Below are 16,693 nucleotides of genomic sequence, written 5' to 3'. Positions count from 1 at the left end.
GGGGGACCCCTCGGGCCCCCCCAGCTCCGGTTTGGGGGGTCCCGGCCGGTCCCTGGTGCTGACCCCACCCCCGATCCCCCTCCCAGTTTTGGGGTCCCACCATGAGCAGCTCCCTGGATCTGGACCAAGCCCCCACCCTGGACGAGCTTCTGAGGGGCTGCGTCGATGCCTTCGGTGTGGGGGGGCGCCAGTTTTGGGGGGGCCTCGGGGGGGTCCGGGGGTTTTGGGGGTCCCTGAGGGTTGGGGGAACTTCGGGGTTTGGGGGGGGTCTCAGGGTTTTGGGGACCCCCGGGATTTGGGAGCCCCTGAGGTTTTGGGGGGTCCTGGGCCTGGGGGGGCTGGGGGGATCTGGGGGGGGTCTCTGGGTTTTGGGAGGGGGTTTTGAGCTCTGGGGTGTCCCTGAAATCTGGGGAGTTCTGGAGGGGAGGGGTTGGTGTTCTGGGGGGTTCGGGTGGGAGGTTGGGGGTCCCGGGGGGGTCTGGGGTTTTGGGGTGACCCCCCCCGCCCCCTCCAGACGCGCAGGGGAAGGTTCGGGACCCCCAACTCGTCCGACTCTTCCTGGCAACACATCCCTGGTACCTGCCCCAGGCCGAGGTGGCCGAGAAGCTGCTGACCCTATATCCTTGGGGACCCCCCCGCGACCCCCCCGGGGACCCCCAAATCCTGCGGGACCCCCAAACTTCCTGGGATTTCCCCCAAAACCCCACCCCGGTACCTGCCCCAGGCTGAGGTGGCCGGGAAGCTGCTGAGCCTTTACCCTGGGGGACCCCCCCGGGACACCCCAAAACCCCCCGGGACACCCCCAAACCCCGGGGACCCCCCTGAGATCCCTTTCATTGACCGCCCCCCCCCCCCAACCTCCCTGACTCCCTGGGATGCCCCAAACACTCCAGCCCCCCCCCCCCCCAAACCCCAGGGACTCCCCCTAGGACCCCCCCAGACCCCAAGGACCCCCCAAATCCCCGTTCAGGCTCCTTGACCCCTCCCCACGGTGCAGGAGTCGGGGGGCTCGGCCGAGGGTCCCTCCCTGCGCCTCAAGATCGGCCACTTGGTCCGGTGAGTGACCCCAAAACCCCCCCGGACCCCCAGACACCCCCTTTGGGCACCCCACAATCCCCTTGGGACCCCCCAGATCCGCTCGGGGGGACCCCCAAGATTTGTGGGGTCCCTCCTGAGCCCCCCCTTTTCCCCCTCCCCCCCCCAGGTACTGGGTCCGGGCGTTCCCGCAGGAGCTCTCGGGGGACCCCCAGGTTTTGGGGCGGCTCCGGGAATTGGGGGCGGCGCTGGGGGGGGACCCCGAGACCCCCCTCGGCCTCGAGAGCCTGTAGGTGAAGGGGGGGGGGAATGGAGGGGCTGGGGGGACAATGGGGGGACACGGGGGTGAAATGGGGGGGGACAGGAATGGGGGGGACAGGAATGGGGGGGTCCGGGAGGGGGGGTCATGGGGTTGTGGTGGGGAGGGGGCTGGGGGGGGGCACAGGGAGGAAAATTGGGGGCACGGGGGGGGAGCACGAGGCGCGTCCCTTTGCACACGCGTGTGTCACCCGCGCGTTTCCAGCCCCGAGGAAGGGGACGCTGCCGAAGGTGACGATGACGGTGACCCTGGCTGTGCCCCCGGGGGGGGTCCCGCGGGGGGTCCCGGGGGGGTCGTGGCCCCCCCGCCCCGCGCGCGGTTCTCGATGCTGCTGGAGCCGCTGGAGCCGCCGGAGCTGGCGCTGCTGCTCACGCACCTGGAGCACCGCGGCTTCGCCCGGCTGCGCGTGAGTCCCGGGGGACACCTGGGGACACGTGGGGACACGTGGGGAGACCTGGGGACACCGGGGGACACCTGGGGACACCTGGGGATACCTGAGGAGACCTGGGGATACCTGGGGATACCTGCGGGACACCGGGGGACACCTGGGGACACCTGCGGGGACACGTGGGGAGACCTGGGGAGACCTGCGGGACACCGGGGGACACCTGGGGATACCTGGGGACACCTGGGGGACACCTGAGGGTGTGTGTGACACCCCTGTGTGGGACACCTGGGGACACCGGGGGACACCTGGGGACACCTGCGGGGACACCTTGGAAGACCTGGGGACACCTGTGGGACACCTGCGGGACCCCTGGGGAGACCTGGGGAGACCTGGGGACACCGAGGGACACCGGGGGACACCTGTGTGTGTGTGTGTCTGTGTGTGACACCCCTGTGTGGGACACCTGGGGACACCTGGGGACACCGGGCGACACCTGAGGGACACCTGCGGGACATCTGCGGGACACCGGGCGACACCTGGGGACACCGGGGGACACCTGAGGGACACCTGAGGGACACCTGGGGACATCCCCCCGCCCCGTCACACCCCAGGGTAGCCCCTCCTGCACGACACCCCCATGACCCGCAATGTCCCCCCAATGTCCCCAACGTCGCCACAGCTCTCGGACGCTCCCACACGTGGGTGCGACCCCCCCATGTCTCCCCCAAATGTCCCCGGTGTCCCCCGTGACCCCCGGTGTCTCCCGGTGTCCCCCATGACCCCCGGTGTCTCTGGTGTCTCCCGTGACCCCCGGTGTCCTCCATGACCCCCGGTGTCCCCCATGAACCCCGGTGTCTCCCGGTGTCCCCCATGACCCCCGGTGTCCTCCATGACCCCCGGTGTCTCTGGTGTCTCCCGTGACCCCCGGTGTCCTCTATGACCCCCGGTGTCTCCCGGTGTCCCCCATGACCCCCGGTGTCCCCCATGACTCCGATGTCCCCGGTGACCCCCGGTGTCCGCCATGACCCCCAGTGTCCCCGGTGACCCCCGGTGTCTCCCGGTGTCCCCGGTGACCCCCGGTGTCCCCCATGACCCCCAGTGTCCTCCATGACCCCCGGTGTCTCTGGTGTCCCCCATGACCCCCGGTGTCTCCGGTGACCCCCGGTGCCCCCCGGTGTCCCCCATGACCCCCGGTGTCTCCCGGTGTCCCCGGTGTCTCCCGGTGTCCCCCATGACCCCCGGTGTCCCCGGTGACCCCCGGTGCCCCCCGGTGTCCCCCCAGCTCTGTGACATCCGCGCCTTCGCGCGCTCCGCGGGCACCTCGAGCTCCCCCGCTCTCCGCCGCTTGGTGGCGCTGTCCAACGGCCTCTCGCGCTGGGTGCAGCTGCGCGTGCTGCGCCCCCTGGCGGCCCCGCAGCGCGCGGCGGCGCTGGGGCAGTGCCTGCACCTGGCACAGGTGAGAGCGGGAGTGACCCCCGGGAGTGACCCCCGGGAATGACCCCTGACCCCCGGGAATGACCCCTGCCCCATAGACCCATAACCCTGACCCCCCTGACCCATAGACCTGGGGCAGTGCCTGCACCTGGCACAGGTGAGAGCGGGAGTGACCCCCGGGAGTGACCCCCGGGAATGACCCCTGACCCCCGGGAATGACCCCCCTGACCCATAGACCCATAACCCTGACTCCCCTGACCCATAGACCTGGGGCAGTGCCTGCACCTGGTGCAGGTGAGAGCGGGAGTGACCCCCGGGAGTGACCCCTGACCCCCGGGAGTGACCCCCGGGAATGACCCCCCTGACCCCCGGGAATGACCCCTGCCCCATAGACCCATAACCCCCCTGACCCATAGACCTGGGGCAGTGCCTGCACCTGGCACAGGTGAGAGCCGGGAGTGACCCCCGGGAGTGACCCTTGACCCCTGGAACTGACTCCCTGACCCATAGATCTGTCTCACAGACCCATAGCTCTGACCCACAGAACTGACCCCCTGACCCATAAACCTGAACTGACCCCCTGACCCATAGAACTGACCCATCAAACTGTCCCGCAGACCGCCAGCCCTGACCCAATCCCTCCATAACCCTGCCCCACGGACCACCCCATAACCCTGCCCCATAGTCCTGTCCCTCAGTAACGCCCCCCACCCCCCAGCTGCCCCCCAGCCACCCCAAACATCTCCCCCCCCCTTCCCCCAGAGCCTCCTGGAGCTCCGCAACTTCAATTCCCTCCTGGCCGTGGTCGGGGGGCTCGGCCACGGCTCCATCGCGCGGCTGCGCCGGACCCTCGCTCTGCTGACCCCCCCCCTCATCCAGGTGGGGGTTCTGGGGGCACCTGGGCAGTCCCGGTGGGGAACATGGGGGTCTTAGGGGGGTCCTGGAGGGGTCCTGGGGGTGCTCTTGGGGGAACGTGGGGGGCACAAGGGGGTCCGAGGGGTGTTCTGGGGCACACGCGGGTGTTGAGGGACATCGGGAGGTTTTGGGGGGTTCTGGGGGGGTCCTGAGGGACACATGGGGGTCCTGGGGGAGTCCCAGGGGGCACAGGAAGGTCCAGGAGGGTCCTTGTTGGGTTCTGGGGGAGGCACAGGGGAGACGGGGGTGTCCCGTCACCCCTCGGCCCTACTCAGTTCTAAAATGTCCCCCCTGTGTCTCCCCCCCATCCTTGTGCCCCCGCTCTGTCCCTGTGTCCCCTGTACCCTCCTGTGACCCCCCCGCACCCCAATATTCCCCCTCCCCGATGCCCCCCCAGCTGTGGGCACAGCTGGCCGAGGCCGTGGGCTCGGGGGGGAACTACCGGGGCTACCGGGCGCTGCTGGGGGGCGCGGGGAGCACAGGGGGGTTCCGGGTGCCGGCGCTCGGCGTCCACCTGCGGGACCTGGTGTCGCTGGAGGCGGCGCTGCCGGACTGGGGGGGCCCGGGACGCCCCCACCCCAACAAACTGCGGGCCCGCTTCGCCCTGCAAGGGGCGCTGCTGGCGGGGCGCGAGCAGGGACCCCCCGGCACCCCCCACCCCGACCTGCTCCGGCTGCTGGAGGTGAGACCCCACTGCACCACCCCAAACCCCCCTGCCGGGACCCCCCCAAACTCCTTCCTGGGACTCCCCCAGGATCCCCCACCCTGACCTGCTCCACTCGACCCCGCCGCAAACTCCCCTCGAACCCTCCTGTCCCTCCCCCCCCCCCCACCCAAAACCACCTGGATCCCTTCCCCTCCCAAACCTCCTCTGCACCCCCAAACTCCCCAACCCCTCCAGCTCTCCCTGGACCCTCAGACGCCGCCGAGCCTCGACCCCCGCCCGCTCCTTTCCTCCATCCCAATCCCTTCCAACCCCCCCCAGACCCCCCGGGACCCTCCCCCCGCAGTTCCCCCGTTGTCCCCCAGGTGTCGCTGGCGCTCGGGCCCAGCGAGGAGCAGCTCCACCAGATGTCGCTGCAGCGCGAGCCCCGCGAGAGCGCCCCCGTGAGGCCGGGGGGAGCGGGGGGGGGAGCGGGGGGGGAACGGGGGGCGAGTGTGGAAAGGGGGGGGCGAGTGTGAAATGGGGGGGAGCGAGTGTGCAGTGGGGGGGGTGGGTGCGGAAATGAGGGGAGTGCGAAAAAGGGGAGGCGAGTGTGCAAGAGAGGGGCGGGGGGCAATGGAGGGGGGGTGAGTGTGCAAGGCGGGGTCAGCGGGGGGGGCCATGAGTGTCCAGGTGAGTGTGCAAAGTCCGGGGGGGGAGAGGGGGCGGGAGTGTGTAAGGCGGTGTGAACACCTTGATGGGGGGATGTCCAGCCCGGGGGTGAGGGTGCGCTGGGGGTCTGACCCCCCCCCCCTCACCCCCCCAGGCGGGGCCCCCCCCGGAGCTGCCCCCCGCCCTCCCCCCCGAGCGCTGGGTGCTGCCCGAGCCCCCCCGGCCCGACCCCGCGGGGCTGCGACCCCGCCTCGAGCAGCTCGTGGAGGTGCGGGGGTCGTGGGGGGGGGTCGTGGGTGACTTTAAGGGGGCTGGGGGGGGGGGTTGGGGGGGACCTGGGGAGGGGGGACTTGGAGGAATTGAGGGGTGGGGGGGTCTGGGGGTGAGGGGAAGGGGGCCATGGGGGCGTAGTTTGGGGGTTCCAGGGGTCCCGAGAGGTCTCGGGGAGGGGGGTTGGGACGGGTCTGGGGTGATATTTTGGGGGTCTCGGGGGGAGTCTCGGAGGGGTCAGCGGTGACATTTTTGGGGGGGGGGGGTCTCAGTCCATTTTCCGGAACTTCGACGTGGACGGGGACGGGCGGATCTCGGTGGAGGAATTTGGGATCGTGCGGGAAAACTTCCCCCACCTGCCCCCCCTGGGCGAGCTGGACACCGACATGTGAGACCCCCGGGACCGCCAACCCCCCCTCAGGGTCCCCCCGAGACACTCCCAACCCCCCGGAACCCCCCCAAACCCCCTAGACCCCTCACCTGCCCCCCCGAGGGGGGGGGGGGGAGCTGGACACGGACAGCTGAGACCCCCCTCCAGGGACCCCCAAAAGTGGGACCCCACTGACCCCCCCGAAGCCCTCCATGACCCCTGACCCCCGTGACCCTCCTGTGACCCCCCCCTGACTCCCCCGTGTCCCTCCCAGGGACGGGGGGCTCAGCCGGGGGGAGGTTCTGGATTATTTCCTGCGCTGCAGCCAAGGACCCCCCCCGGGACCCCCCCACAACTTCCGGGGGCTGCGGGGGCTGCGCGCGGGTCCCTGTGAGACCTGTGGGAAACTGGTGAGTGCGGGGGGGGACCCCCGCGACCCCCCCCCAAATTCCCCCAGATCCCCCCCTCCCCTACTGAGCACGGCTGGGGACGTGAGGACCCCCGGGACCCTCCCCCGCTCTGGACCCTCGTGACCCCCCCCGAGGGGGGAGGGTCCTGGCTAGTAGGAGCTCGGGGGGGTCCGGGGGGGGGTCTTTCACCCCCCTGGACGCCCCCTGACCCCTCCCTCCCCCCCCCCCAGATTTGGGGTCTGCACAAGGATGGGCTGGAGTGCAGCGGTGAGTGGGGGGGGGGCAAAGGGGAGGGAAGCGGGGGGATCTGGGGGGTCTGGGGGTGTCTGGGGGGGACCCTGGGTGCTGGAGGGGGGCGGGTTCTGGGCGTGATGGGGGTTTCGGGGGGGGTCTGGATGCTGGGAGGGGGGGGTTGGGGAGGTTCTGGGTACCCGTGGCGGGGTTTGGGGGGGTCCTGGGGGGTCTCTGAGTGTGAGGGGGTCCCCGTGCCCCCCCCCAGGCTGCGGCCTGCGCTGTCACATCGCGTGTCGGGAGCGGCTGCGCCCCGAGTGTCGCCGGCGTGCCCAGAGCGTCGCCGCTGCCCCCCCGGACCCCCCCGGGCCCCACAAATCCCGGCCCCGCTCCTTCAGCCTCTCCCTGCCCTGGCCCCGCCGGCCCTCGCTGCGATCCACAGGTGGGACCCCAAAACCGGCCCCCCCTCGGGACCCCCCACTTGAGGGGATCCCCAAGGTGGTCGGGACCCCAAAAATGACCCCCCTCTGACCCCCCCCAGAGCCCCCCGAGGAGGTGCAGGAGCTGGAGGACGGAGTTTTTGACACCCACCTGTGACAGGTAACAGGGCCCGGGGGGCTTGGGACCCCCAAATTGGGGTCTTGGGCGTCGTGGTGCCCCCCAGATTTGGGGGGCTCGGACACCTGAGTCCACCCAAATTGGGGGTCCTGCACATGGGGGTTTCACATTGATCCCCGCCCCCCTTTCCACAGGGTCCCGGAGGCTCTGGCCCCCCCTCGACCCCTCCTGACCCCGGCCCCCCCTCACCCCACGGATTTTGGGGTGGCTTTGGGGGGGCGCAAACACCTCGGTCCCCTCCCCCCCCCCCGGGGGTGTTTGGGGGGGATGGGGGGGGGCTCTGCTTGTCCCGTGGGAATAAACTCCATGTCCGTGTGTCCGTCCGTCTGTGGGGTGTCCTGGATGGAGCTGGGGGGGGGTGGGGGGTGCCGATTCTGCTGCGGGGGCCGGCGGGGGGAGGGGGCTTTATGGGGTTTCTATAGGGCCAGAGCTGGGGGCCCTATGGGGGGTCTGTGGGGCAGCCGCGAGACCCCTCCCCCCCCCCCATCCCCGGGGGAGTCCCCGTGGGGCGTTTGGGGGGGGAGGCCCCCGAGGGGTCTCTGTCGGGCAGAACCCCCCCCCCCCGCCCCCCACGGGAGTCTCTATGGCGTCTCTGTGGGGCAGCCGTGACACCCCCCCCCCCCCCCGAGGGTCTCCATGGGGCAGCCGGGGGTCGCCGTGCCCGGTGCGGGGGGGTTTGGGGGGCGCACGGAGCCGGTACCGGGGGGGTGAGGGAGGGAGAGGGGGGGAGGGTTTTTTTTTTTGGGGGGGGGGGGGTTGCGGGGAGGATTCGGGGGGGGGTGAGGAGAGGTGGGGGGGGGGATGTTGCGGGCGCGCGCGGCTCCGTTGCCGTGCGCGTGCCCGGGGCGGGCGGGGGCTGCGGGAGCGGCGGGAGCGGCGGGAGCGGGGCCGCGGCCGGGACCGCCCGGGGCAGGTACCGGAATTGGGGGGGGGGACAGCGCCGGGAGAGGAGGGGGAGGGGTGGGGGGGACACGGAGGGGACCTGTGGGGTGTTGGGGGGCCCGGGGGGGGGGTGGGGGAAGATGGGGGGCGCGGGGAGGGGAGGGATGCGCCGAGAAGGGGGTGCGGGGTGGGGGGGATGCGGGGGGGATGCCGGGGGGATTTGGGGGCTCAGGATGGGGAGGGGGCTGGTTTGGGGGTGCGGGGTGGGGACACGGGGATGGGGGGAGAGGGGGAGGATCATGGGGGTCTGGAGGGGGGGGGGACGATTGGGGGGGAGGATTTTGGGGGGCTCAGGGAGGGGATGCGGGGGGGGAAATGGGGGGTACGGGGGGGATGCGGGGCTGGGGGGGCCGGAGGGTCACAAAATCCCCCCCCCCCTTCCCATCGCCAGGCGGGGTCTGGGGGACTCCGGGGGGGGAAGGGCCGGGGCTCCCCCACCCCGGGGAGGGGCCGCATCGCCCCCTCCCCCACTGCAGGGTCTGGGGGCCGCATCCCCCCCCGCCCCCACCGCGCGTCCCCCGAGCCCCCCGTGGGATTTGGGGAGCTCATCCCGCCCCCTCCCCCACTGCAGGGGGGCTCATCCAGCCCCCCAAACCCCCCCGGACCCCCCCCCCCCCGGCCGCGGGGCCTGCACTGGGCGTGCTGCACACGCGTGTGCGCCGGGCCCGGCCCCACGGGCGGTGTCACGCGGGGCACACGCGTGTGAACGGGGAGGGGGGGGGCGAACTGAGTGTGCAAAGGGGGGGAGCCGCGGGTCTGGGGGTGCACGCGAGCGTGCGGGGGAGGGGGGGCGAGTGTGAAAGTCGGGGTGCACGGGGGGGTGGCGGTGAGGTCGGGGTGCGCACGCCCGGGGGGTGCCCACGAGCGTGCAAGGGCGGTGCGTGTGCGGTTTCGGGGTGCCCACGAGCGTGCAAGGGCTGTGCGTGAGGTTTGGGGGTGCACGGGTAGGGAGGGCTGTGAAACTGGGGGTGCACACGAGCGTGAACGGGTTTGGGGGGGGTACCTGCACGTCCCGTGGGGGTGCACACGAGCGTGCGGAGGGGGGGGGGGGTTTGCGGGCAGTTTTGGGGTGCACACGCGCCCCGCGGTGAGCGTGGTTTAGAGGGGTGGGCGTGCACCAGGCCGGGGCGCGCACGGGTGTGCAAAGGGGCGTGCAAGGCTGGGGTGCAGGGGGTGCACACGGAGTTGGGGTGCAGGCGGACCCTGGGGCGGGGGGTGTGCAGATTTTGGGGGGGGGGGGGCACACGAGCGTGCGAGGGGCTGCACGTTTGGGGGTGCGCGTGCAGGGGGTGTCCAGGCCACTCTGGGGGGCCACACGAGGGTGTTTTGGGGAGGGGGGGGAGGCCCGCAGGAGCTTGGGGGGCACCAGAGCGTGTGAGCGTGCAAGGGGCGCACACCTGTGTGGGGGTGCACCTGCGGCACGGGGATTTGGGGGGGGGGGGGGGGGGCGTGGCTGGGGGGGGCGGTGCGCGTGCAAGGCGGGTGCACGTGGAGGGAGGGGCGCGCACAGGTGTGCAAGGTGGGGCCGCTCACACCTGGCTGGGGGGGGGCACACGCGTGTGCAAGGGCGTGTCTGTGCGAGCGTCACCTGTGCGAGGCCGCGGTCACGGGGAGCGCGGGGGGTGTGGGGGGTGTGTGGGGGGGGTTTCTCCCGGAGAGGGGGGGGGTGGGGAGTCCCCGCCCCTCGGGGTCGCCCCCCCGGGACCCCTCCCCCTCCCCCCGGGGGCCATCTCCTCCCCGTGACCTTCAGGCGCCCGCGGGGGACACGGGGGGGACACGGGTGGCCGGCTGCCCTTCCCCCACCCACAGCCCCCTCCCCTCCCAAAAACGCCCCCCGTGGGGGGCTCAGAGGGGCGGCGGGGGGGAGATCTCCCTCTAGACCCCCCTCACAGACCCCTCTGACCCCCCTCCCCCGGGGTGTCTGCGGTGTGTGGGGGCCCTTCAAGTCCCCCAGCCCCCCAAGTCACCCCCAGACCCCTCCGAGGGGGCCCGGGTGTCCGCGCGCCCCCCTCCCCCCCCTTATCGACCATCAGCCGGCGATAATTAATTAATTAATGACCCCCGGGGGAGTAAGGGCGCGCCGAGGACACCCATGGGTGGGGGGGGGGGCACCCAGGCCCGGGGCCCTCCCCGTGAGCGTCTCTGGGGGGTCCTCTCCACCCTGGGGGGGTCCCCCCATGGGATGGGAGTGGAGAGGGGCCAAGGTGGGGGTCGCTGTCGATCCCCCCCTCCCCCCCCCCGCAGGTGCAGCAGTTAATGTGATTGGCTAATTATGCGCTGCATGTTAATGAGCCCCATTAGCCAATGAGGGGGGGTTATAAATAACCTGGGGGCTCATTTGCATAATGCCAGGGCCCGGGTTGCCGCGGTGACCGACCCCCCCCCTTCCCCCCCTCCGTCACGGGGTTAATCAACGTGCTGATAACGAAGGTGGGGGGGCCCGGTCCCCCCCCCTCCCCCCATACCTGGCTGTCCCCCCGCGGTTCAGGGCCCCCCCCTGACTCTCTCTCCCCCCCCCCCCAGGTGCCTCCGGACCCCCCGGCCAGGCTGTCGCCGCCCGCTGGGGCCACCCATGTGGCTGTGAGAGGACGGGGGTGGCCGGGCCCCCCCAGGGCCCCCCCAGGGCCCCCCCAAGCCGCCCAGGCTCCGCAGCCAGCCCAGGCACCATGACCTGTCCGGTCGCTGAGGGGCACCCGGTGCCCGGGGGCCACCAAGAGACTAAAGCCCATCTGGGCTCCGTGACCCACCTGGGCCCCCAGGCCCAGCACGGCTCCACGGTCCCTCCAGGCTCTGAGGGCCACCACCAAGAGACTAAAGCCCACCCGGGCTCCGTGGCCACCAGAGGATCCACGGCCAGCTGGACCTCCACGGTCAGCCAGGACCACCGAGAGACTAAGGCCCACCTGGGCTCCCAGGACCACCTGGAGACTGTGGCCAACCAAAGCTTTGTGGGCGACCAGGACCCCCAGGACCACTCCGAGCCCGGTGCTGATGGTGGCTCCATGGTGCTGTTGGACTCCAAGATCTCCCAAGGCTCTGAGGAACACCTGGGGACTCGGGTCAGCCAGGTCCCTGTGACCCACCTGGCGTCTGTGGCCACCCAGGACCATCTGGAGATGAAGGTGCATCAGGAATCTGTGGCCAGACGAGGGTCCATGGGCAACCAGGACCCCCAGGACCACCCAGAGTCCAACACCAACATCTCGTTGGACTCCAAGGTCAACCAGGGCTCCATGGCTCACTTAGACCTGAAGGGCCACCAAGACCCCGCTCCCTCCCAGGCCTCCGAGGACCCCCAAGAGCCCAAGGTCACCCAGGGCCCCCTGGCCAACCAAAAGACCAAGGTCAACCAAAGCCCCACGGCCCCCATAGAGGCCAAGGTCAACCAAGACCCTGTGGTGTGTTTAGACTTGAGGGTCCACCAAGCCCCTGTGGCCAACCAAGCCCCCGAGGACCCCCGAGACCCCAAGGCCAACCAAGACCCCATGGACCACCCGGAGACCGAGGCTGGCCGAGCCCCCCTGGCTCTTACAGACTGGAAGGTCCACCAAGCCCCCGTTACCAAACACAGCCCCGCGGACCCCCAAGAGACCAAGGTCAAGCCCAGCCCTCTGGACCTGAGGGTCCCCCGGGGCACCGCGGCCAAGGGAGGCTGCACTGCTCGCCCGGGGACCGAGTGCCACCAACGCCACATGCCCACCTGGGCCACCCCAGTCCCCAGCCCGTGTGCCCGAGTCCCCTCGGGCGCCCGCCTGGGCCTGGTGCTGCTGACGCTGGGGTCCCTCTTGCTGCCCTGCGCCCGGGGCTCGGCGCTGGAGTTCGGGGGCGCCCCGGGGCAGTGGGCACGCTACGGGCGGTGGGCGCCGGGCGCGGGGGGACAGCTCAGCTTCCGCCTCAAGACCAACGTGACGCGAGCGCTGCTGCTCTACCTGGACGACGGCGGCAACTGTGACTTCTTGGAGCTGCTGGTGGCCGAGGGGCGGCTGCGGCTGCGCTTCGCCATCGCCTGCGCCGAGCCCGCCACGCTGGAGCCGCCAGCGCCGGTCAGCGACGGCCGCTGGCACGCGGTGCTGCTGACCCGGCACGCGCGGCACGCGGCGCTGGCCGTGGACGGGGAGGCGCGGGCGGCCGCCGTGCGCTCCAAGCGCCCCGACATGGCCGTGGCCAGTGACCTCTTCGTCGGGGGGATCCCGCCTGACGTGCGGCTCTCGGCGCTGACGCTCAGCACCGTCAAGTACGAGCCGCCCTTCCGCGGGTGGGTGGCCGACCTGCGGGTGGGCGACGCGCCGGCCGCGCTGCTGGGTGCCCAGGGGGTCCGGGGTGACGGGGACGAGCGCTGCGCCCACCACCCGCCCTGCGCCCACGGCGGCCGCTGCACCCTGCGCCGTGGGGAGCCCCGCTGCGACTGCGCCGGCACCGGCCACCACGGGCCCTTCTGCGAGGAAGGTGAGGGCGCGGGGGGGGGGACAGGAGGTCAGGGGGATGTGGGAGGGTTGGGGTGGACGCAAGAATCAGCTCGGGAGCTTCACCTCCTCGTGTTTCTCCATGGCTTCATGGCGTTGGGCACCTCCATGTCTTGGTGCCCTGGTGGCATCGTGTGCTTGAGTCCCTCCCCGTCTCTGTGGCATTGCACGTCCTCCTGTTGTCACGTTCTTGTGTGTCTCCGTGTCTCCGTGGAGTTGTCCCTCCTTGTGGCCGCGTTCCTCCGTGTCCCCACGTCCTCGTGGCACTGGGCACCTTCGCGGTGTTGGGCGTCTTTGTGTTTCTCCATCCCTCGGTGTCTTCCTGGTTGGTTTTGTGTGTCCTCCTGCTTCTCCGTGGCCCCATGTCCTTGTGGCCTTGCACGTCCTCGTGTTCTCCATGTCCTCACGATGCTGGGCCTTGGCCTCTCCTTGTCCCTCCATGACTTCCTGGTGTCCCCGTGTTGTTTTGTCCTTGACTTCCTCCCCGGCTTTGTGTCCTCGTGGTGTCCTCGTGTCCTTCCTCCTGTCCTCGTGGCACTGGACACACCCACGGCACTGAACGTCCTCGTGGTGCCGGTCATTGGCACCGTGTCCTCGTGCCACGGCGTTCCCGTGTTTTGCCGCCCTCGTGGGGTTCTGTGTCTCCTCTGTGTCCTCCTGGCGTTGTGCCCTTGAGTTGCTCCCTGTCCTCGTGTCCTGCTGGTGTCACACATTCCCCTGTCCTCGTGTCCTTGTGTCACCCCGTGTCTTCTCACACCACCACAGCTGCACACGCGCGTGCTTCTCCAGGTCCTCGCGTCCTCCTGTTGTCACCCGTCCTCGCGTCACCCCGTGTCTCCCTCGTGTGCCCCCGTGTCTCCCTCGTGTCCTGGTGTCTCTCCTTGCCCTCGTGGTGTTGCACATCCACGTGTGACCCCCCTGTGTCTCTCCATGTCCTGGTGTCCCCTCATCCTCACGCCCTCCGTGTCCTCACACACCCCCATTTCACACGTCCTTGTGTGTCCTCGCGTGTCACACGTGGGCGTGGGTGGCTTGGACTCCCCCTGCTGAGGGGAACACGGGGCTTTGGGGACCCCCCAGCCCCACCCACGATGTCACCCCCCCTTCCCCCCCGTTTACTCGTGCACGTCCTGGTGTCCCCACGCGCCCTCGTGTCCCTGCCTGTCCCCGCACCCTTGCACGCCCTTGTGCGACTGCACACCCTGGTGTGGCCTGGGTGTCCCCGGGGGTGACAGTGGCAGCCGGGGGTGGCCTGGGGAACTCCCGGGCGTGCCCCGGATGCGGGGTTGGGGAAGGTCTCTCGTGCCATCACGCCCTCGTGCCATCACGCCCTCGCACACGTTCCCGGGACCCCGGGACAACCACCGGTGTCACCGTGGCGACAGCATCCTCTGGGCGCGTTGCCAAGGCCTGGTTGCCATGGCGCCGCCGGGGCTGGGTACCCGTTGCCGTGGAGACGCCCGGGCCTGTCTCCCTGGCGACGGTTGTCACGGCACTGCCGGATGCTCCCGCCACGTCCTTGAGGGGGGACAGGAACGGAGAGGGTTTGAGGGGTGCCCCGGGGACTGTGAGGGCCCTGGGGTGCTGTGGGGTGTCCTATGGGGTGCAGGGTCCCTGTAGGGTGCCCTGTGGGGTCAGTGGTGCCTGTGGGGTGCAGGCAGGGCGCTATAGGGTGTGCCATGGGGCGCACAGACCCTATAGGGTGCTGTGGGGTGTGTGTTGGGGTGCAGGGTCCCTGTGGGGTGCTCAGCCAGTGCTGTGGGGGATGTGGTGTCCCCACGGATGCGCACAGGGTGTGCAACCCCCCCCAGAACACGGTTCAGGGCGTGCAAATCACACCAGGGCGTGCAAACCCCTCCCCCCTTCTGCCCCGCCCCCAAGGTCAACCCGAGGTCACGGAGTGGGGTCGCACGGACACGGTGGGAGGGGAGGGGGTTGGGGATGCACACGGAGGGGGGGGTCCCGGGCACTAATTCCTCTGCCCCTCCCCCTCCGCTGCCCCCCTGGGACCCCCAGAGGAAGAACCCGCGGTGGAAGGTGAGTGTGGGGGGGGTGCAAGGGGCGGGGGGGGTGGGCGTGCAAAGCCCCGTGGCACACCTGGGCCGGGCCTGGGGCACCTCAGGTGTTGTGCAAGGCCCGGGTGTGCAAATCCCGCTGCCGGGGGGGGAGGGGGGGGGGTGGTCCCAGGTTGGGAGAGGGGGAATTGTGCAAGGACCGAGGGGCGTGGCCTGCTCGGGGATGGAGGCGTGGTTTATGCAAAACAGCCGCGAGGGGCGGGGCTTGGCGCTCGTGCAGAGCACGCGGCTCCCGTGACGCTCGCGCACCGGGCCATGACGTCACTCCCCCGGGCGGCCCAATAGGACGCCGATATGCAAATGAAACTGGCGCCGCCCAGCCAATGCAGCGCGTGGGGGGGGTGAGGGCGGGGATATGCAAATTAAAGCAGCGCCGGTAGCCAATGGGAGGCGGGAGAGACGAGGCTGCTCTGGATTGGCTGAGCCCAGTCCCAAGGGGCGGGGCCTGCGCAGGAGGGCGTGGTCAATTCGAGGGGGCGTGGCCAGTGCGGGGGGCGGGGCTTGCCCCCCACGTGCCCCGCACGAGGGTCCCGGGGTGGGGGAGGGTCCCCGCGCCAGGGGCGGCCCCGCCCCCCCGTGTCTCATCCCCTCCCCCATCCCCGGCTTTTCCCCGAAAAACCTCGGAAAAAGGGGAAAAACCCGCGGGAAGGCGGCGGGGGGGGTCAGGGGAGGGGCGGCCCTGCCCGCGTGGCCCCGCCCCCCCGCGCTTGTCCCCGCCCCCGCCCCTCCCCCCACACCCCACCCCACCCCCCCCCCGGCATCGCCCGATGCCGTCACAAGTTAAAGGAGGTTTAAGTTGTGACGGGGCCCCTCCCCCACCCGGGGCCCCTCCCCCTTCCCCGGGGCCGCTGGGGCCTTTCGGTCATTTTGGGTTTTTTGGTTTAATTTTTTTGTTTTTTTAATTCTGATTTCCTTTTTTTTTTTTTTTTATGTTTATCTTTTTTAATTAATTTCTCTTTCATTCCCATTTCCCCCTGTTTTTCCCATTTTGCCGCTTTTCCTTTACTTTTTCCTTTTCTTTCCTCCCTCCCCTTTTTTCTTTTACATTTCCCGTTATTTCGGTTTTTTTGTTCTTTTCCGGTTTTTAAGATTATTTTCCCTTTTTAACTGATAATTTTTCGTTTACTATTTTTCCTTTTCTCGTGATTTTCCCTTTATTTTGACGATTTTCTTTTTTTTACAGATTTTCTACTCTTTAACATAGTTCCTCTTTTTAAGTTATTTTCCCTTTTCATTGTTTTCCCTTTTTTTATTCTCCTCCATTTTAAATTAAATGTTTCCCCCTTTTTTATCATTATTCCCTTATACTAATTATTTTATCCCTTTTAAAATTATTTTCCCTCTTTCAATAAACATTTGGAATATTTCCCTCTTTTATATCAGAGTTTTTTCGCCTTCATTTTTTCCCCTTCACTTTGTTGCTCTTTTTCTTCCTTATTTCCCCTCTTCGATAATTTTCCCTTTTAGAATTATTTTAATTTTCCCCACTTTTTTCCCTTTGTTGTTGTTTTTTTTTCTCTTTTCCCTTGTGTTGCTGATTTCCCCCTTTTTATCAATTTCCTCCTTTCCCTTGCTTTGACCCTTTTCACTTTTTTCCTCTTTTTCCTCCCTTTTCCCGGTTTCACCCTTTCCCTCCTTTCCTTCCTTTTCCTTTCTTCCCTTTTTCCTTTTTTTCCCTTTTCCCCCCCATTTCCCCTTTTCTCTCATTTTCTCCTTTCATTTCCTTTCATTATTTTTCTTTCCTCCCCCAATTTCCCTTTTCCCTCCACTTCACCCCATTTCCCTCCCCCCCTCCCCCCGAGTTTAACCACTTTCCCATTTTTCTCCCCAAAACTTTCCCTTTTCCCGCCACTTTTGCTTTCGTTCTCCCGCCCCTCCCCCCTTTCCCACGCCCCTCCCCCGCCCCCT

General features: G+C 68.9%; 1 protein-coding gene and 1 long non-coding RNA gene across 2 annotated transcripts in view; both read left to right on the top strand.

Annotated features, from left to right (window-relative positions):
- Positions 1-6,348: 6,348 nt before the first annotated feature.
- LOC309584347 lies at positions 6,349-7,047 on the top strand. The gene is made up of 3 exons (XR_014227228.1): positions 6,349-6,456; positions 6,687-6,723; positions 6,956-7,047. It is a non-coding gene; the product is annotated as an uncharacterized lncRNA (long non-coding RNA).
- An 894-nt stretch (positions 7,048-7,941) lies between these two features.
- The window catches only part of LOC309584289 (neurexin-1-like), a gene marked incomplete at both ends in the record, with an annotated part of 40,384 nt that continues 31,632 nt past the window's right edge, over positions 7,942-16,693 (top strand). Inside the window, 2 exon segments of the mRNA XM_082300245.1 lie at positions 7,942-7,969; positions 10,771-12,693. Of these exon segments, the coding sequence (XP_082156371.1) occupies positions 7,942-7,969; positions 10,771-12,693 (1,951 nt within the window).

This window comes from Coloeus monedula, assembly GCF_965178545.1.
Source record: "Coloeus monedula genome assembly, chromosome: 39".
NCBI lineage: Eukaryota > Metazoa > Chordata > Aves > Passeriformes > Corvidae > Coloeus > Coloeus monedula.
The sequence above is the reverse complement of the archived record's forward strand: the minus strand, read 5'-3'. Positions and strand labels throughout refer to the sequence as shown.